The 22300-nt window shown below is 36.7% G+C and overlaps 2 protein-coding genes across 2 annotated transcripts; one reads left to right on the top strand and one right to left on the bottom strand.

Annotated features, from left to right (window-relative positions):
• Positions 1-192: 192 nt before the first annotated feature.
• xk (X-linked Kx blood group (McLeod syndrome)) lies at positions 193-6530 on the bottom strand. Its single transcript, XM_057362206.1, has 3 exons — positions 6185-6530; positions 4789-5051; positions 193-1767 (listed from the first exon to the last, which is right to left on the bottom strand). Exons 1-3 carry the CDS (start codon positions 6427-6429, stop codon positions 1004-1006), a joined length of 1272 nt encoding a protein of 423 aa, XP_057218189.1. The 5' UTR covers positions 6430-6530; the 3' UTR covers positions 193-1003.
• A 4656-nt stretch (positions 6531-11186) lies between these two features.
• Positions 11187-17976, top strand: grpr (gastrin-releasing peptide receptor). Its single transcript, XM_057361974.1, has 3 exons — positions 11187-11744; positions 13120-13471; positions 13777-17976. The coding sequence occupies exons 1-3, from the start codon at positions 11338-11340 to the stop codon at positions 14158-14160; spliced, it is 1143 nt and encodes a 380-aa protein (XP_057217957.1). The 5' UTR covers positions 11187-11337; the 3' UTR covers positions 14161-17976.
• Positions 17977-22300: the final 4324 nt, after the last annotated feature.

A 22300-nucleotide genomic window follows, 5' to 3' on the forward strand; every position in this document is an offset into this window, starting at 1 on the left:
GTTCTGTAGTTTGCTGTGTTTAAAAAAATGCACATTTTTATAGTCATTCCCTATGAAATTCATAACTGCGAATGATAATGATCAATGAAAATGAAATATAACTGACCTCCCACACAGAAGACTGGAAATATACACAAGTAAGTCTCTAATGCAAAAATAAAAGGAAGCAACTTTCTGTTCTTTCCATAAATAAAATATCATTCTCATTTATTTTGTAAGGTGTTCGCTGACAGATGCAAATACAGCATTAAAAGCAGTGATGTTCTGAATACAGTGCTTACAAAAATGAATAAACTCAAGACATTTAAATCTCCACAGGGGGGCAGTAATGATTACAATCAACTTCTTACACGTTTTTCCTCTGTAGCAAAAACGTTTATGATTAATGTGCAAAAAAATGCCTCCAGATGAGAGAAAAAAGTAAACGAGTGCAAAATAGTAAACAAACAAAAAACACATGTACACAGTTATGAAGACAATCCTCCCATCACAAGTGTTCTCAAGCAAATACTTTCATTTTGCCTTTAAGTTTGTGGTATAAAAGTTAAAACACTCTTGTTATTTCAACATTCTCTGCATGATGGGATTAGCTGTAACAAAAACTACACCACACAATGCCCTGGTGATGGAAAAAAAACAAGTACAAAAGCTTGCAATGTACACAAATAAAAACTTTCAAATGAATGTGCTTTTACGTAGACACCAGAAATTGCAACGATAATCACGCATATACTAAACAAAGGAGAGCGAACCCCCGCGTTACATGACAAAAGCAGCTATTTAATTTAAAGGTTTTCACATGCACTTTTATAGATCATGCTGGCTCGATTGCCTTGTAAACCAAACAGGAGAGAATTTTTTTCATCCCCAATATGAACAAAAGTTGCCTTTCACATTCCACTATCAAGAAACAAGGCAAGAATGCGACAAGCATTTTCATTGGCTATTGATCCGTTTTGATCCTTAAGGGGGCACTTCATGACAAGTTTGTGCGTCTTCAAACTCAGACGCACAAACTCTGGTTGAAGTCCCCTTTGGTAACACAGGGTTGGTCGTCTCCGTCTTTCCCTTGTGGCTCTGACAAGGGCTTGGTCCTCATGGAGCCCGATTGGAATCCCTGTGTCGGGCTAGATGAGAACAACTGCCTGCAAGGGTGACAGAACTGGTAAAAAAGCAACATGAAGAAGACGGCCATGGCGTATCCCAACATCAGCAGGACTTCCAACACCGGAGCATCCACCCTTTGATAAAACTCAGTTCGGTGGGTGTACCACATCAAGGTCAACCCCGCGTTCTCCACAAACCGTAAGGAGTAATACACCGCCACCCGCCTCCACGCCTGGCCCTTATCGATCAGATCAGTGTCGTCCAGTCTGAGCTGCACAGCGGACCAGCAGAACACGTTAATTCCAGCGTACATGAAGGTGAGCATGCAGAGTACAATGGTGGTCCCCACACGGGTCAACGTCTTCTCGATGTTCTCTGGAAACGGAGAGCGGCTGCTCCAGAAGAGAACCCAGGGGTGCAGAAAGAACAAGATGAAGTTGGCCGACACCACTGGAAGAATCCACACTTTCAGCACGGAGCTGAAGAGGACCAGCACGGCCACGCGCGTAGCGATCTCAAACCCTCGCCACAGGAACACGCACAGGTACGCCAACGGGCTGACGGAAACTTCATAATCGTCGTAGCGTATTTTGATGGCTAGAATGTTGCAGCGAAGGGCTCCGTATACGATGGACAGAAGTGAAATGACCATCAATGTACCTGGCGGAGAACAAAAAGAGTCTGATTTATCGGAATTATTTTTGCTTCTTATAATTAGGAAAAAGATGACCAAAAAAAGATTTTTTTGTATACAGTATACAGCTGTGAAAAATGAGACAATTTCAAACCTTTTTTTTACTATTTTATAGGTATTTGTTTAGGTCAAATGATCATTTTTGTTTCATTCTGTGAACTACTATAAATATTTCTGCCAAATTTCAAATAAAAATAATGTTATTTAATAATGCATTTATTGGCAGAAAATGAAAACTGGAGAAAATGGTCAAAATAACAGAAAAGATGCTCTGTATTTTTTTCAGACCTCAAATACAAAGAAAACAAGTTCATGTTTACCTTTAAGCAGTACAACAGTAATATACAGTATGTACATGTATTTAGGAAAAGTTCAAAAAATTGTGATAACCTGTATTTTTTCTCTTTCACATTGCTGTTGGATGACTTTGTCACTCCTGATGTTTGATTTTGTTGAAATTCAACAGACAATGAACTGGAATAACCACAATACATCTAGAAATGCTGAGTAAATGAACAAGTCTATTAAATTTTGCCATAGTACTATATAGATATCTGATTTGCACATATTTTTATTTCTCCAGTGTATTCTTATGAGAAACATCTCAGACCAGATTGACACTGAACAGACCCGTATGAAAAATATAATGCAAATAATACATTTCCATATATTGAAGCCATGTGCTTATTTTTTAATATTTGAAAAGCAACAATTTCTTATTGTTATTCAATATATTGCAATACTGTAATATATTAACAATATATTTGTATATTTAAAATATAATAATAAATTATTCTAGCTATTAAAAACTAATACACAGGAAAATATATTTTATTCTCATACTGGGAAGCATAAGAACCTAAAAAAATCATTTTGGCTAAAAGCAACTAAACAAAACATTTGCATAATTTCCTATATTGTTTATTGTTGTTGTTAAGCAATATTACAATAACAAATACAGATACCCAAGGCCTAAAGCTAAAAGCACTTAATAAGGGCTCTGTCAGAGCTTCATATGATACCGAGTCATGCTTTCATTGCTCTATGCCTCATGGGTAATGGGTTCAGAGTGATTCACTGTCCATTATGATCTTCCATCCGCAATACTGCTTTCAAGGACAGACCACAAGGCTGTGGATGACTACAAATCTGTTAGGCGGTAATGGGTCTGTCATTTATGTCGGGTTAGTATTCAGTCTAGTGTGACAGTTGTTAAGGTATGAGTGGGATATTCCATACCATATGGCTAATAGATTAAAAATATATATTAAACCAAATAACAGCTTGCTAAACCACATGGCTCCTCATGCTTACAATGTACAGTGGGGTCCAAAATGTCTGAGGCCAAATGTTTTTATTTTTATTATTTTCTAATTAATTCAAAAACAATATTGCACGTTATGTCATCTAACTAAAAAACTAAAACATATTTTTATTTAATAAAAGTACAGTATTTTTCCTCAATGACAACTGACATGGACTGCACAGGTCTGAGTAAAACATGATCCACTTATCCATCATTGTTATCCCAGCATGACCTGATAATGTTCCAGAAAGCATCGTCTGCTTCAATGGAAGGAAGGAAATCTGACCTTTCTGACAAAGAAGTTCACAATTTTGCTTATGTTTAATTAGTGAGCTAAAAATAGTGCAGGATCTTACATATTTCTTCTCTATTTTGTGTATTTTTACAATATTTTTCTGGCTTTCCATGTGTTCACTTTTATACAAGAAGGGGCGTGTTTGATATATTGTATGTTCATATACAAGAAAGTACTCTCATGGGGGCCATCAACATTTTGTGAAAATAATCAAAAATGCCGGCGGGGAAGGAGTTGAAAAATATCTTCGCAAGTTGTAAATTGTGTCTGTCTGTTGTTGGAGTCTACACCGGTCTCTAACTGCTCGTAACGGCTCTATTTATTTCAGCTGATATTCTCTGAAACAAAGTGTGCATCCTCGAGATAAGAAGAGGAAATAGATAGTGCACAAGAAGAAGGCATAGGCGCTAGAATGTAATGAATCATGTGTGTAGAATGTATCAGTGACGAGGGCTTGTTAAATTTAGAGAGGTGACTCTGGAAGGCTGCTTCTTGTTTACAGAGAAGACATCATTCTATACAGGAAACGTACAGTTTCTTAATGTAAAAATTACATGTAAGTATTTTTAATGTGGAAAATATGCTAAATACTGCGTACAAACCATATTTTACAGAGAAAATACAAGACATGCATTAAGGGAAAAGTTTGAAATTTTTTGGAGGATATGACAGAAATGCAATACAATATACTTAACTATGTCTTCAAAGGTGTATACAGACCTTACATAATGAAGCGTTATGTTTTTATTACCTTAGAACGAGCTATTTCTATCTACATACACTGCGGGTCTCCTTTGTCTTGTGTCAGTTGCTTCGAGAGGGAGGGGGAGAGGTGGAGTGAGCCATTAGTTGCAATTCGTAATCTCACCACTAGATGCCGCTAAAATTTCCACATTGCTCCTTTAACACTACTGCATAACAATCAATAGTTTTCAACATTCTCACATTTACTGTTTCATAGATATGATGGAGAATTGCCAAACATTACATCAAGAGTTACAACAAGAACACTCATTAACTCATTAATTCATTAACAGTAATCCTCAAAAGCACATAGACTCACCATCACTCAACTTTAAAAGATGTACAGAATAGATTGAGTCCAGATTAAAAAAAACAAAAAAACAAGTGGGAATAAGAAAAGTCTTTTTTATGTGTTCTACAAGGCATTTTGTTCATTTGAACAGCGTTTTTTTTTTCTTAATCTGAAAACTGTAACAGTCATGTTGTAGTGTAATCAAAATACAGTATGGAAATTAGCTTTCGCTCTCTCTTAAAGCCTTTATTATACCCACCCAGTCTCCTGCAGCACTCTATTTTAAGTGTTTTAGTATGTACTTGATATACTGTTCAGTGTCTGAGTGTGTTGTTCTCTCTTTCTCTCACCTCTACCAATAGACACTCCTTTCTGCAGCACACAGATATAGAGCTGCAGAGTAAGCTGGGGTGCAGAGCCCAGGAAGGCCTGTATGACAGAGGTTCTGGCAAAGGCCGCTCTATGGGTGACTAGCTTCCCCTCCGCCTGCCCAACTTCTTGTTCCACCTCCTCGGCCTGTCCATCTCTGGGCATCTGCTTCTTTCGGGTAATGGTGACATACGGCTCCTCCACCTTTCCGGCACTGCCATAGATACAGAAAGCATCCAGACACCTAGAGGAACAACATATTTGGTTTGGCGAAATTAATGGTTTGGAAACATAAAAAACAGAAAGCTGCAGACTTAGGTGCTGATTGGTCAATACGATGTTGCAAGTGTGCTATAATAAAGAACATATTTCTGCCTGTTCAGAGCCATAAAATAGGTTTATGGTCTCCTGGTTCTTCCTTTCCATCCTCCACATTACACATACACTACATCATTTCGAATTAGAACAAAGAATAGCATTTGGTATTAGAGCTCACCAGCAAAATTCTAGAATACCCAGCCTCAGGGGGCAATCTGTCCATCTCATTCATTTAAAAGGCAGAGGTTAGATCTCAATAGGCAGGTGATAGTTGCCAGGCGTTGAGTAAGCTTTTTCTTTGTCAAACCTTGAGTGCAGGAGTCTAACGGCCCTTCACCATAATATAATGGAGTACATTAAGAGGGGCCATGGGATCGTTCACAGATGATTCACACAAACCTGGTGAAATTAACATCTGAATTATACATGACTCACACTGGAGTGAAACAGCTTTATGTGACTGAGCTGGACCAGGTCACGTTGCCAAATTGTTCTAACAGAGAAGGCAATATCGATACATCAATTGTACACACGGTCAATGCAAAACCATTAAATTTTAAATGGATCACTGGGAGGCCTTCACCGAAATAGCTTTTAATAACACCAGCAATTATTGCAAATAATTTGAGCACACAGACTGTGCATAAGGGATTTCGGATTACACTGCTTGAGCGTTTGGAGTAAAACGCCCATCTCAACCATTCGATGCGTAATTACGCAGGTCCTAAATTAAACCGCGCGGATTCCAGGGCAGTTCGTGGCACACAAACCGATGGTCACCCATATCATATACAGGAAAACGAAACCAGGAGACCCCCTGACTGCGTACAGTGGGCTACATTTAATTGTTTCATATTAAAAACATACGAAATAAACGGGAGGTTACTATCCGTGCACGTACAAAGCATATTACGATCTGTTGTTTTCCGCGAACAATGGACATGATTTGTGGCTTTGATCAGGTGTGCGTAAATAATTCCGATCCTTATTATGTACATACGATTTGGGGTAATGGATCTAACGCAGTAAATAAATTGCACTAATAAACTGGCTACTTACCGGATTATTGGCCCCAGTTGTAAAATGTGAAGAAGAAGCACTAGAGGTCTGTCTCTGCTCAGGTCTCTGTGAATAAAGATCAGTGTGAGCTGCACCAGCACGGATGGCACAAGCGTGAATAGAAGCGTGAAACACTGCCAAATCTGATCACCAGCTGAGCGATAAGTGGTGCTTAGATAGAGAGCAGCCGTCGTCTCGGCTGTAAACAAAGAGACCGACACAAGGACAGAGCTGGGCAGTCTCATCCTCACTCATCCATGTTGCCTTTCAGATCCTCGATCTCGTGTGCATGCATTTTGAAGTACAGGAATCGCATCGAGCACCAGTCGCAGCCTGACAGCTGACTAGTGCCGTGGTGAATAATTGTATAACGTGTCTGACCGGTAGAGGGCGCAGTGAGATCAATTATTCACACACATAAGTGCCATAAATAACAGTCATTAGTGGCATCATATCACAACTTCACAAGCATGCGTCGTAGAGAATAATCAACAATTACATACGTTTATATTATTAACAAGTAATAATTAAACTAAACTTTGGAAAAGCCTCCCCAGCCAGGTTCGGGATTCAGACACATTCAATCAGTTGACTAAAAAACTAGACTAAAAATGCATCTCTTTAATATAGCTTTCACCTAACTTCACTCATAACACTGTTAACTCACCGTAAGCAGTATATTCCGCAATATAACGTTAGTTAGCTTGTCGGAACCGAACACACACACATCCATCATAACGTGTCACTTTCTTGTGATCGGCCGCTTAGCTAATATCAGTTTTCTTCCAAAGATCTTTCTCTGTGTTCTTCAGAAATACATTTAGATTTGGAACAACTCGAAGGTGAGTAAAGGATGACAGAATTTTAATTTTGGGTGAACTATCCCTTTAACGTGGCTCGGGAATGCTAATTCTCTTCCAGGTTGTAGGAGTACAATCAGGTCTGTATATACTTTCTTTTTTATTTCAAACTCTCTCGTTAGATATTTTTATTTTGCGATTTTAATGATTTTACCTGAGCTGAGTATATTATGGGATCATGCTAGCATTATCAATTTTATTATCTTGTGGGCCATGCGGAGCTTTTTTTTTATTTATATAATTTGAAGCTTACAATATTATAATAATCAATAAACACAGAGAAAGAAAAAAAGAAATACATTCTGCTAGCATGATCAATAATACTTTGAAGTTTATTCATCATTGTGTGCACGTTTGTCGTCGTAACACGCCCACCACCTTTCTATTATACCATAGTCTGTTTGAATACTTGATTCTGATTGGTTGGAATGTGTGCATTACGTAAATAAGGGATAATCCACGGCTAGCCGTGCATTAAAGGACCAAGAACCAATGGTTGCCCCCACGAAGTGCATTAAAATCCTTTACAGTAATGCTCAGCTAGCCATGCATCATGTGTCCATTTATGAGGAATATATACTGTTATGGATGTAACAATCCTGAGAATGGCACTTACCTGACTATGAAAAATCATGCACTGAAAATAAAACAAATGCTTCAAAAACTTGAAGAAAGACCTGACATGGGTATTTAAACCATGCACCACCAAATGTTAATATCTGTGCTGTTAGTAGCTGTTAGTAAAAACTTGAGTTTTTCATGGTAAGGTTGACATTTTCACTGAATTGACCATATGCGTATATACTGTATATAGCAGAGCTTTCCCATTGCTCAGTGGTTAGAGCATTGTGCTAGCACCGCCAAGGTCATGGCTTCGATCCCAGGGATTGCACATACTCAGAAACAAATGTATAATATAACGCAATGTAAATTGCTTTGGATAAAACAGTCTGCCAAATGGATAAATAATGGCATACATTACTAAGACCTTATATAGATTCACGTCACACATACAGTATATACATCGTTTTCATTTTCGAATGAACATTGAAGTTTAGGGCCTTGTTCAAAACACAATTAAATCATGAAACTACTTTTAATTGTGTTTTGGACATGGCCCTAAACTTCAATGTTCATTTGAGGTCTTTTAACACAGCAGTGGGATTCTGGGTTTATCACATCAGCTGATAAGACACAAAGGTCTCACCATTTCATTTACTCTGAAAAGGTTGCAGTAGTTTGCTACAAGCTTGATAACCTTTGACATAAATGTTTTGCTCTGTGTCAGTGATTTTTTTCAACAATGTTGTTCATGAAAAAGATAAGAATTTTATTTGAATTCTTTTTATGCCAGACATTATAATAAAACCACAGGCAGAAAATGAGAGACTTATCTGGTTGTGAAACACAATAAAGAATGAAATTTAATCAACATATTGAATGTGTTTCAGTAATTGCAGCACAATTACATTGGAGTGTATTTTTTCAATCCTGCCAGTCTGTCTCTCTGAAAAAAGAGGTATATCCAATGTTTTGAAGATTAGCCGGTCTGCTTTGGTGACATTTAGTTCTTTGCATGCTAGGATTGTAATAAAAAACATAGAGTATATTGTTGCCTTGTGAAATGCAAATATCTGAACTTTTTTATTTTGATAATGCAAAAATAATAAGCCAGACAGAAAAATTCTAATTAACTTCAATAATAAGTGACTTTGATTTTTCATCTTTTAATATTTGTCCTTGAATGTCATCGCACTCAATATCATAATATTGTAATACTTTTATGCACAGTTCTCTATTCCATATTACTTTATTTTACTTTATTAATCTTAATCATAGAATTATATTAATTGAATATATATTCAAACCATTTCTCCTGTTTCTTAAATATTATCCTAAATAAAAGTTTAATATTTAACATTATATGCCTTTTTGGAAAAAAAGTATGTATTCAAAGACCCACTCCTTAGTTAAAAAAATCATTTTATTTTCTAAGCATTTTGCTGAGTAGTTTATAAGTATTTTGTTGTACAATAGATTTAGCTGTTATTGTCATTGTTCTGGTTTATTTTTATAAAAGCAATCGCTTTGGTTTCACTGGGTTTCACAGCAGCTGACACAGGGCTAAGATGTCGTTATCTTTTTACTTCTTTGCAGAAAGAGATAACGAATGGCGAATTCTATGTAAGGGGACCCGCGGTTTATGTAGATGGAAATAGGTAATTCTAATGTAATAAAAACATAACGCTTCATTATGTAAGGTCTTTATACACCTCTGAAGACAGTTATGTATATTATATTGTACTATATTTCTGTCAATAGATCCTCAAGCAAATTACACACAGCACCTTTAAAGATAAATTGCTATTACAACTTGCTTAAAGAATTTTAACGAGTTTTATAGAACTGTTGTAATCCTTGAGCAGCTTGATGAGTTATGACTTTTTGTTTAGTAGAAGAAACACGGGTGTCTTCATGTAATGTTCACTCCAACCTTGTAGTCGTAAATCTATTTAAAAACACCGTTAAGAAATTCCTCATGGAACCTATGATGAGGTGGCCACAGTGAGCCTTGTTGGCCTACAAACTGACATGTAGACTAAACATATGTAATAAAAGATGTGATAAAATGAAAGTCTTGGATTAAAGTCATCATGGAAAGACATATATGGTTAGGACTGTGTCTAACACATCTGATAGAAAATTCATTAGCAATCTCAAAGCTGTTGCTGTAAGTGTTGCAATCAATACCATGAATTACTACACTTACAATGATAAAAACAATCAATCTCACCATTTAAAGAGCAATCCCCGTTATCATCACATTGGTCATCCTTTTCAACCATTAGAAAATCATTACAGAGTCTTAATAGACATAATAGAATCTCTCTTTTGATTAAAAAGGTTTCACTGTGTTATCAAAAAAGACAGCTTTCTAATAATAAGACATAAGTCAAAATGAGGCTGAGATGAAGGGTAAGGGAAGGTGCACAAAGTAAAACCGAAGTGTGTTGGATTTATTTATTTTTATTACTCTTTTTTATGTAATAAAAGATTATCTTGACAACACAATGGGGAGCTCAATCTTTACCCTGATTCATACTTGGTGAAGATAAGCTTGATCGTCATTGATGTCGCTATACGCACGCATATTCATTGTGGAATCCTTCTGTGGTGCTCACATGTACTTCATAATGCTTGTGGTTTGACGCATGCATTAGATTCTGGAACTGAGCTGTTAAGTGTTTTTGTGCCAAGCAACATCAGACCACTACATGTAGATCTTGCATACAGCAGTTACACTTGAAACCTCGTTACATAGACATAGTGCTTACAGATGGACTTTGTGCATTATGGAGTGGTATACCTAAAAAATGCGCACTGGCATTCATTATGGATTCACGGTGTAATTGCACTACTTCAGTAGACATTGATACAGTAACAATCAATTTTATTTCAGTTCAGCTGTAATTAAAAAAACGCCATTGGCTAATTTTGTTCATTTTATGTTTTCATCTAATGAATTAAACCTTACCGTAACACCGTTTACAAAGCATCATCTTCTTATTTCTCTCTTTTAAAACTTTTAACTTTTAAAAGTTTTAATGTGCAGCACACTTTTTGTCTGAACTCCAATAAAAATCTAGCTTTCTTATTTGCCACAAACAATTCCAACCGTGTGTCTATGGAGACAGGAAAACTTTGTTCACTCTATGGTATGTTCTGTACTTCCAGAGCATTTGCACTCCTTTAGTTCTCCTGTATACAAAAACTTCCTTTACATCAGATTTCAGTGTTCATGTCTAACTTTGTGACATACATTAAGAATCAATTAAACAATATGATGGTGTTTTATGAATTTTTATCCTGCTATCTACCCTACTCCAATCATATAGGCAAAATGTACAAATGTAAGCATAATAATCCACAGTTGCCAGGGGATCTTACTGACTTTTTATGTTCGGTTACACAGCTGGAAAATATTATATTAATAAAATTACTAGTCGAATGCCTATAATAATAGTGTTTCAGTAAAAGATGAAACGGGTGGGAAAAGAAAAGCGAACGAATTCAAGTGCAATCCTAAAAGATAAACGTCAAAGCGCAGGCGCACCAGTTTGGCACATATGAACCAAACCTCACATGGACTCTTCATTTGCGCACAGAGTTCGCAGCAGAACAGCTGGAGAGGAATACCACCGAATGAAAGGATAGAAGTGTTTATTGTTTGTGTTTATGGCCTCATTCGTCGCCACTGGACAGCTAAAAATGCACACATGGTGATTTGGTAACATGTCTTCTGACGCAAATTTCGCTCCGACACCGGATGTAAAGTTTTTGTCTTTGAGCGAATCTCTGGAGCGCAACACCAGCAGCGCACCCGACAATTCACACTTGCGTGCAGGTATTATTATCGCCACCGTTTATGCGCTCATTATTATCGTTGGACTGATAGGTAACGTGACACTCATTAGAACGTTTTGCATCGTGAAGTCCATGCGCAATGTTCCCAATCTCTTCATGTCTAGTCTCGCTCTCGGAGACGTGTTGCTGCTGGTCACCTGCGCGCCCGTGGATGCCAGTAAGTTTTTGGCGGATGAGTGGCTCTTCGGGCGGGTGGGTTGTAAACTCATTCCGTTTATTCAGCTGACTTCGGTCGGGGTGTCGGTTTTCACTCTCACGGCGTTGGCAGCGGACAGGTAATAGCCGTTTAATATTAAAAATAAATGTTGGATGTCTTTCAAGTGGTGTATATGGCGTAAGCGTCACTGGATTTCAAAAGAATATTTGCAGTACGGTTTACATACATACCCTCAAGTTTGTTCAATAATCAGAAATCGCAAAAAAGCAAACACTGGTGACTTCGATGATTATAAGATGCAACGTGCAAAAATAAAGCACTGTCGCAGAAGCTAAGAACCTTTCTTTAATCACCTTTTATGGTTTGTAGAACCATTTAACGCTTAAAAAAATATAGTCTGCAACAAAAATGTTCTGTGTATGTTGAAGGCTCTTTATGGAACCACACAACCTGGACAAAGAACCTTTTTGGGAACCTCTTTTAAGAGTGTGCATTTTTAAAGTAGGTATTCTACATGAGTAATTTACCTCTCTTTTGTAACATAAATAAACTACTAAAACATTATTTAAGTTAAATCAGTATGTCCCTGCACACCAGCCTCTTGTGCCATTTGGTCTGGAGCAGATGAACCTGTACATGAAAATCAACACGTCTAATGATGGAGAAAAAACAGTTTTCACTGCCTGTTTGTGTTGATGCTAAAGCACTCAAGAGTAACCGTGAAACGGTGCATCCACGGAGCTATGGATCAATTGAGGGTTGAATTGCTCTGACACAGTCAATATTGTGGTTATTTGGTGACGTCTTCTGACTTCTTTATTGCGATGACCTTTCCAAAGTGAAGAATAGTGCTAGGTTGTGATTCTGATTTGGTTATTTCTTTCTGACCATTAGATGTCATAAATATAAGAAAATTATACACGTATGAGAATAATTTGTTTGCCTCTAATATATAGAAATGGAAAAAATGCAATAGTCAGATAATGATGAATTATAAAAAAACGATGTAATGTGTTATGTGATTTGAGATTTAATCGCACTGTTAGGTGTTATATTAACAGTTGATTACTAGATAAAAAGTACTAAAGAACAGATGGTAGACGGCATGTAGGGGAGGAGTTTTTCTGTTGTCTGTATAATGGGCTTCGGCTTTTATAAAGCAGTCTACCATAACAAATTGCTTTCAAAGAGACTCTTCAAAAGGAATTTGGGAAGTGGCATATTAACAGAGAACATATTAATGAAGGCTAAAACTGAAAATTGCGAATTCTAGGGTTCACATAACTGCACTCTAAGACACTGTAGATTGTAGAAATATAATTGATGCATGAAATATAATACATTTTTTTACTTTAATTGATATACCGTGCCATGAGCATTTCCCATCTGCCAGAATGTAATCATTTTCCTTTGATTTGGAATAATGTTTCCAGTTAAGTCTTCAATTAAAATGGCTAATGTAAAATGTTTTTTTGTCTTTATCTGTTTCCTAGATACAAGGCCATTGTCAAACCGATGGACATGCGGGCGTCTAATGCCACACTAAAGGTCTGCCTGAGAGCCGCCTCAATTTGGCTGCTCTCCATGGTCCTGGCCATTCCCGAGGCCGTGTTCTCCGACCTCCACACCTTCCACATACCCAAAACCAATGAGACCTTCAGTGCATGTGCTCCATATCCCCATGCTGGAGACCTGCACCCCAAAATCCACTCCATGAGCTCTTTCCTCATTCTTTACGTCATTCCTCTCCTCATCATCTCTGTGTACTACATCTTCATTGCCAGGAGTCTGATTCAAAGCGCAAGCAACATGCCAGTGGAGGGAAATGCACACATAAGGAGACAGGTGGGGTCAAATGTCAGATTTATGATTAATGGTAAAAAAAATGTACCCTCAAGTCTGGGAACACAGAAAAAAACATCAACATTAAATTTCAACATTTAAGTCTTTGTAGGCTGTTTAGATGCTCAAATAAAACAAGCGTCAGTGTAGTAAGAGCTTAAATTCTGTAGTCATGGTTGCATTTTAATATTGTACAGAAGCACTGAAACACATTCACCCTTCAGCTTTAATTATATTATAATGTGGATTCAACTGAGGACAACATGTGATATTTACGTCTGCTTACCTCTGTGCTCTTTGAACCGTAGATTGGGTCACGCATGCGTCTCGCCAAAACCGTGCTGGTGTTTGTGGGCCTTTTTGCCATCTCATGGCTCCCCAACCATGTGATTTACCTCTACCGCTCCTACCACTACACAGAGGTGGACACCTCGATGGCCCATTTCATCTCCAGCGTCTGCGCGCGCATCCTTGCCTTCACCAACTCTTGCGTGAACCCCTTCGCTCTCTACCTGCTCAGCAAATCTTTTCGAAAGCAGTTCAACAAGCAGCTCTGCTGCTGCTGTCCATCCATCTCCACACGTTCCCAAAACACCACACGTAACAACACGCGACTCAGCTTGCTCAAAAGCACCCAGAATCACTCCGTAGCCAGCTTCAGTCTCGTCAACGGTAACGCTGTCTGCCATTAGAGCAATGTGAGTTTGTGCAGTGTTAAATCATAGTTAAGAAAGTTATGGGCTAGTTACACGACGCCGCCATATTAGATTTCTGATCAGCGAGCGTGGCCCGGCTTATGCTTATATATTTCCGGTCGTATAACACTGTGTGGGAAAATAAGGATTTTTGGCCGGCAAATATGAGCGCTTTTTAAATAAATAAGTCAAAATTTATACAGTATATCAGTGATATAACAGAAAAACCTCTTTACATTGCTGAGATCCTCGATAAGACAACACAACACGATATAACAGAAAAAAAAGACTTTCATTCTCCATGCTCATGTGGTTAACCAAAATCCGTATACACAAGTCATGTAACATAAGCCGGCATGTGTATCGTACATTTCCACAGAGATGATTTTGTTTTGACAGTTGGGGACTAAGAAAATCATTAAAAGCATTTATTTCCTCTTTCGATGTGAAACCGCTACACACACTCTCTCCACACCGGGAGCTATGACTGCGCTATTAATGGAATACAAACGCCACCTGATCATGACTGTATTAAGACTCTTTCACAGTAAGTACAACACGATAAATACGCTAATCGCGGAAACTCATCACAAAGAACACTACACGATTGATCCCTCACCTGTAAGTGATGCTTGTGCTGTCTGACAATGAGTTTCACTCTTGCCCTCAACGCAGAGTATTCCATCCGTCTGACTTTCATCATATAGAACTTGTAACGATGAGTTAAATCTATACAAAACTTATCTACTAGCAGTGTGAGTGAATACGAGTTTATTGTTGTGTTGCTTAAAGAAGATGGTGATATGGGAGAAACGCGGGGAGTTGCATAGACTGGTATAAAACATCATCTGCCTTTTTTGCTGTGATATCAAGTAGGGTTGGCTAAACGAGTTACTCAGAAATGTACAGAGGATTTTCTGTCATTTTCTTTTTATCAAAAAAACACTCATATTTGCCGGCCAAAAATCCTACTTTTCCCATACAGTGTTATACAACCGGAAATAAGCCCGCCCACACACGCTGATCAGAAATCTAATATAGCGGCTTCGTGCAACTAGCCCATTGGAATAGGATTAGTGTTCAATTAAAGTTTGCTTATTGTTGGACTGTATAGTTTTACCTGTAATTGGCGTCTTGGGGTTTTCTATGCTCTGAAAGGACAAACTATTGGAAAACAAGAATGAGGACAGCAATTATTTTAAGTACTTTCAATGAACTGAAACACGATCATAGACATTGGAAGTTAAAAACTTATACATGTCTGTAATAGATGAGCTTTAAAATATTGTTTAGCTTTTCAAGCTAAATGTGCCGTTAGACGCAAATGTGAAGGAATGAACAAATGTTATACACTTATTTATTTATTAGTCGTATCTTTAATATTTGGATCAATATTTTTATGGAGAGTTGCGATAAAATGTGAACAAAAAGATGAATGCTCTTATCTGTATTAAAAGACTGTAGTCTTTTAAAAGGCCCTGTAGGGATTAATGACTTGATTGACATGCTGTGTTGCATGAGAGCTCAGTATTGTGTATGCGAAATCCTGGCAGGAAAAACAGGCCCGATTCTTATGGGACACCTCATCTTTGTAGTGCCTTTAGGGATGGCACTTTGTTTTTCTGAATAAGTATTTATAGAGTGCAGGAGAGAGTTATTTTTATTTATTAAATTAATGTGGCTTGATCATCTTTTACGATCGACTTTGCTGTTAGTGTTTCAGGGACATATAGGGCTGGTTTCCCGTACAGGGCTTAAGACTAGTCCTTGACTAAAATAAATGTTAGAGCTGTCTAAACTGAAAATAGCTTGGACTGACACATCTTAAAATACATCAGTCCGATTGTTTGTCTCAAAATATTATACATGTATGTTTTTTGTAAGCCTTGTTTGTTAAAACTACTTTAATGTCCTAATTTAACTAAGGCCTAGTCCTGGGTTTATCTAATTCCTGTTCGGGAAACCATGCACCCCATTATGTTTGTATTAAAAAAAATCTGATGTCCCTCTGGTCTAAACAGAACCCGGTAAAAAGATTTTTTTATCTTTGTATGGAGGACGGTTGGATTATGTTTTCCTCACAAGATTAAGACAGATATGAATAATGATAATAGGCTACAAATAATTGTAAAGGTCCAGTGTGTATTTTTTTGGAGGATCTATTTACCGAAATGCAATATAATATACATAACTGGTGGTGTATAAAGACCTTATAAAGTGTTTTTAATGTTTTTATTACATTAGAATGAGCTCATTTCTATCCCGCAGGTCCTCCTACATGGAATTTGCCATGTTGTTTCTACAGTAGCCCAAAAGGGACAAACTGCTCTACAGAGTGTGTTTCGTAAATATGTTATCTCCTTCGGAAAAGAAGTGAAAACATGACATCTTAGTTCTCTGTCAGCCACCATAGTGCTTTGAAAGGGAGGGGTGGAGGAGCCGTTGGTTGCAATTCGCAATTTTAAACTTTTTAAAGCTTTTAAAATATCACAGGTTAATCCCTCGCCAAATCCCTAATCAATTTTTGCCAAAGCTTTTAGGTGTCAGAACTGACACCTTCTTCATTGTGTGTATTGTCATACACTGTAATGTTCTTTATGTCAAAAGAAACAAGATACAGGTAAAAACATGCATGTGACTATTGAGGCATTATCTCTAATGATGAAAAGATTCATGCGGAAATAATGTTGTTGTTGCTGTTGTTATTGTTGTTATCTTTTTAGACAATGAAGAAACTAGTGCCATTGGCTTTGTGAATAAAGTGTGCATTTATCCACAGAAACAGGTGCAGGCAATAAATGTGATCATGTGATTGTTATTCATATTGTGTAACATAAGATGATATAGTTAATGATCATTATAGTTTACCTACTGTACTGTACGTATATATTGTGTCTTTCTAAAAAGTACAGATCGCTACAATAATCGACAAACGGTACAAAAGAAGGAAATTGCATCATGAGGTTTTAAGAGATGCACCACAAGTTCATCACAAATAGAATGGACTCATTTACCGAACTGTCCTTGTCCTTGTATTGTATGTAAGATCTGTGTAAAGATTGTTCAAAACATGTATAAAATTACCAACGTTTCTTCTTTTATTCTATGGTTTTATAGTTTGGAAGGTTGTTCCTGTATGACATATCGCTTATTGCTCCCTGAACTCTTTGTAAGTCGCTTTGGATAAAAGCGTCTGCTAAATGACTAAATGTAAATGTTAAAGTTTCATCGGTCTCAATGCAGATGTCAGTACTTTCAGGTGTTTGTTTTGTGTTGTGATCTCAGAATCATAACCTTTGTCTTATCAGCATTGAATTTAAAAATAACAATGTAATGTTTTTGTTTGACTGCTCCAGTGAGACGTATTACAGAGCCATATTTGTCCATTTGTGAGATCTAAGGAGATTTTTTTAAAGCAAAAATAGAACATTTTTTGGGGTCATTCAGTCCTTTTTAAGAATGTACTGGAAAATGTCACTTACCCCACTATTTTCTGCTAATCTAACATTAAATGTTTTTTCCAGCGACAACAAAGACTTGATTCGTCAGTCTATTGCTGTTTGTTGTTTCTGGGAAAATTGACAGTGAAAGCAAAACAAACCCCATTATAGAAATACAGAGATGTAAATCTGTCACAATTATTACAATAAAGGAAAATGAATCGCCCATGTGTTCATGGATATTATAGATCTTTTTTACAGCCTTGGCTTCTCATTAGCCAGGACAGAAAATGTTTTCCATCTATTTAATCGATTGTTTCCCCGGTTTAAAGAATGACTGTTTATACTTGAAGTGAGTGCAGCGAGAGATGAATCGTGCCTGAATCAGCATGTGTTCTCCTGAGCTTCATCTCCAAATTAGGCTTACTGAGGAGGTTGTATTTAACTTAACCTTCAGTGTATGATTGACAGTAATAATCTTTTATTCAAAATGATGCTGTCCAGTGTCACTGCTGGATGAATGAGAGAAATTTGCAGACGTACCTAAAAGCGCTGTGTGTTTTAGAATAACTTGGCATTTAGCAGTTACCCTGATGTAGGTTTTGCCTTGTCACTTTAGATCAGACATTGGTTTGCTTGCGTGCGTGTGTGTGTGTGTCCGTGTGTGCGTGCATTTTAGCATAATCGCATTTTCACAATAGTTCAAACATGACAACCATGGATTTATTGTTGCTTTAAACTGTTGACTAGGAATCATATTGATCTGACTCTCTATATGTTTCTCCACACAGATGCATGCTGGTCGAATCAATTTAACAGTCACTGACTTTTACCAGGTGTAATGAAAATTTTATCTTGAAGTACAGCCTTAGTCATCGACAATAAACATAATAATATTCTAGTGATGGTAATAAAAACCCTGTTTTTATTTGAGACCACATTCAAATATTTCAACTGCCTGACTATAAACAGTAGGTTGGCACACTGCTCTAACGTGTCTATTTTTGTTCTGTAATGGACAGTATCTTTCCATCATTCTCCTTGGGGCCTGTGCAATGGGCTGTGCATTTCCTGTAAATACCTCATAACCAATATCAGGGGCATCATGGGAAATTGATCAAAGCAGTTTGGGCGACAACATACGTGCTTGGACATCTTCCCATTTTCTGCACAGCATTTGATAGTGAAGCATATGAGCCAGGCACTTCTGGGTACTGGACTGTACATATTGCAAGAACATATCAGGAGTCTTGTAAAGACATTTTTAATTGTAAATAAATATGTATACATGCTGTATGAGAACATTCTATCAATGATTGGTCAAATATTGCAAAAGCAGTGTTTGATTGGAAATGCATTTTTAACTATAAATCAGCATTTTATCTGTTATCAGATGTTTTACAAGCCTCTGTCTTTTGATGGTATCTATGTAATAAGGCAAAAAACACTGAAAACATTTCCTGACCCAACATGCCAGGCTTGTGGACTGTACAAACAGTTTTGCTTCGGAATCTAAATGTAATGCATATCCCCAAACCAACGGGAGTTGTATTATTGTAAAAAATGACCATTTCACCATATGCCATTTACTGTATAGGCTATGCATCAAACACTAAACATTTTTAATATTATGCTAATCTCTCAATTCAACTTAATTATAAAATTATAAAATGTATTATTAAAAGCAAATTTTAAAATATGTGCATTTTTACAACTGGACAACTACGGACAATTCATTTAGCCTATTAAAAATGATAGGCTATAATATATTGTATATAATATTATGTATAAAATTATAATTAAATTGTGCTATCATGTGCTCATAATAAAAATGAAAGCAAGCTATAGCTCAGCACAAATGTCAAAGCAATTGAGTCTTTACAGCATAATATATGTAATTCATAAAATGACAGGAAGCCAGTTAAAATGAAGAGCTGTTTTCTTGGCATTTTAGAGTTTGCATGAAAGAACATCATTCTTGAATCCATAAATGCATGGATATTGCTTCCTGTAGCCTACTGTTTCTTAAACCTTTGTTCCTATTAAAGCAGCCCAAATAGAAAACATTTAAAGGAAAAATAATAATATGCAATCAACAGGAAAAGCTTTTTTGATAATTTTCGCTCTGTGCATTGGAAGATATGTAATGCAAGACAGAAATAGCATTTAATGACCGACCACACACTGACTGCGAAAGTCTTCACTTGTTTACCTACAGTATATGCTGAGTTCATTATGTAGCCTTCAAGCCAAGATGTGTGAACAAACTGAGTTTGTGTGAAACAGGCCCATACCCCTATAGCATATGAATAAACTGACCTGTTAGTATTTTACAACCGTTTAAAATTGGATCTGTTGTCTTTATGCTTAATAAACGGAACCTTTTTTTGTATTTTTTGCTCGCTGCTCTCATGTGGGAAAAGGCACAAAGCCAATGTGAGACAACTTTGTTCAACTGTTCTTGCTTGTTATATGTGCTAAAAAAAATGAAAACCTCTTGGCACTGCAGGTACTGCACAGGTAACAGAAACGTGCTCCAGTGATTGAAGCCATTTTCTGAAACAACCCCTGCTGGCTATTTAAATTACAGTAGGCTGAGTGAAATTATACCAATAAAAAATCGCATGTGCAGAAAAATGTGAAAGACTTTAAAATAAAGAATTCTAAAGGCAAAAACGAAATAGAGGCCAAATATTTAGTTTAAAGTGAGCATTCAGAGGTTTTATCAGCATAATATAAATATAAGAATATAAATATTATTACATAATATATAAACATAATATGAACCAAGACCCACCTTATCTGCTGCTGTACTGTATAAACACTGGAAAATTCTTAAGAGATTTCTTGCTGTTCCGGTCAAAAGAACAATGAAAGCTACAAAGAAATGTTCAGCTTTTGTGTGAATATTTAAAGTAAGTAGATGTTATAGATTGTTAACTGTATCTCTGTCACCTGCGTATCTACATAGAGGATTTGTTAATGGCTGAGAAATAAAAGCAGTCCAGAGAAAGGTTTGTTCAGGTTTGGACCTGTTGAAAAACTGGCAGACTGATGGTCAGTCAAAGATCTTTCAAGAGAAGAGCTTTCATAATAATGACACAAACGTCAACAGTTACTAAAAGAGTTTTACAAGGATAGTCTTTCATGTCTGAAGATCATACATTTTAAGTGTTGATTACATCCGATCCTAAACATTTCAACTTTGTGCTACACATATGAAGGATGCCTCAAATCGCATTGAGGATTGTGGAGGAGAGGTGTGATATTACTTTTCGTAGTACTTTGACTTTTCAAAGGAGGTAATCGGGTAACATGTAGGTACCAGAATATCATGGAGTTGGGCTCTATTGAATTGAGTCATATATGTGCTAAAAAATCACTCTTACCAACTGTAATATAACATATTGACACCCACTAAAAATGTACCTAGTGATTTACAATTGAAAACCTATTAAAAAGCAAATACATCTTTTGGGGGTTCTCAGTACTTTGATCTTCTCTATGTGTGCAAGCAAATTAAACTAGATTAGAGGTTATTATAAGTAATGGTAAGCCACTGATATTACAGTTTGATGTAAAAACACACTCCTCTCTTTTTTCTTATTCTGTTGTTTTTCATTTGCCCCGAACCCCTTTCATGTATCTTGGAGGTCACATGCTGTCTGTCTGCACAATGGCATGCAGTGTCTGCCAGTGTTAGGCTGACCTGAATAAGCATCTATAGGTCTGCAGCTGGAGAACATTGCATATATGCTTGAGCTTTACCATGAAATTGGAACTTAAAAAACCGTCAGAGAAATGGAGGTCGTTTGGCTATTTCATACAGAGATTTCGCATGCTAATGTAAAATTGTGTTTTTAAATCCAAAGCTCATTACTGCAATAAAGTTGCAAATAGCCAAAACCAATCAATTCCTTTCACGGTTTAAGCGTAGATTGAAATGATTGTGATGCTGTTGGCACATAGTTTTTAAACTCTTTTAAAGGGGTCCTATTTTGCCTATTTTTCAAAGTCTTTATTATGTTTATGATGTGCAAAACAATACCTGTTCATGTTTCGGTTTTCAAAAAATGCTTTATGTATTACATATTTCACCTGTGTTTTACACCGTCATCTTGATTCTCAGAAAACAGGCTATTGAGTTCCTAAATGATCCTTCTGAAATGCTCTGATTGGTCAAGGTGAGACAGTCTTTGATTGGTCTACCGCTTAGAGTGTGTGTTGAGATGTCCTGCCCATTACTCTATCCGTGTTCCAGGGGCAGGGTCAATGTAAATTTTGGCATCCATGATGGCACTAACCCAGGAAAAAAGTTTGTTGTAGTCCGAGCCGTTCATTGTAGTCTTAAAAAAGTATTTTCTGTTTAGGAAAATATCTTCCTTTTCTGTAAACTTTTATGCTCAAACAGTTATACTACTCACTAACTAAATTTAAAGAAGTGAAATTCTATCAGACCTCCAACAACAACGGCTTGATCAAATAAAATAAATACAATTTAAAAAAATAAAATAATAAACATATTAATAATGAATAAACATGTTGCTTTGAGACATACTATGAATAACAGCCTGTATACGACTCTTCTTCTGTAAATAAATATATGTCTCAGTGGTTTTGAGTCCATACATTGGAAGTCAATGAGGGCCAAGGTTGTTTGGTTAGCAAAATGAAAAATATATCTTTCAGATATGAAA

Source organism: Triplophysa rosa, linkage group LG20 (genome assembly GCF_024868665.1).
Source record: "Triplophysa rosa linkage group LG20, Trosa_1v2, whole genome shotgun sequence".
Classification (NCBI taxonomy): Eukaryota; Metazoa; Chordata; class Actinopteri; order Cypriniformes; family Nemacheilidae; genus Triplophysa; species Triplophysa rosa.

Coding starts and splice junctions, on each gene's coding strand:
- xk (XM_057362206.1), bottom strand. CDS start 6,429: ATGAGACTGCCCAGCTCTGTCCTTGTGTCGGTCTCTTTGTTTACAGCC. Junction 5,052..6,184: donor CAACTGGGGCCAATAATCCG/GTAAGTAGCCAG, acceptor TTGTTCCTCTAG/GTGTCTGGATGCTTTCTGTA. Junction 1,768..4,788: donor AGGAGTGTCTATTGGTAGAG/GTGAGAGAAAGA, acceptor GTTCTCCGCCAG/GTACATTGATGGTCATTTCA.
- grpr (XM_057361974.1), top strand. CDS start 11,338: ATGTCTTCTGACGCAAATTTCGCTCCGACACCGGATGTAAAGTTTTTG. Junction 11,745..13,119: donor ACGGCGTTGGCAGCGGACAG/GTAATAGCCGTT, acceptor TCTGTTTCCTAG/ATACAAGGCCATTGTCAAAC. Junction 13,472..13,776: donor ATGCACACATAAGGAGACAG/GTGGGGTCAAAT, acceptor TTTGAACCGTAG/ATTGGGTCACGCATGCGTCT.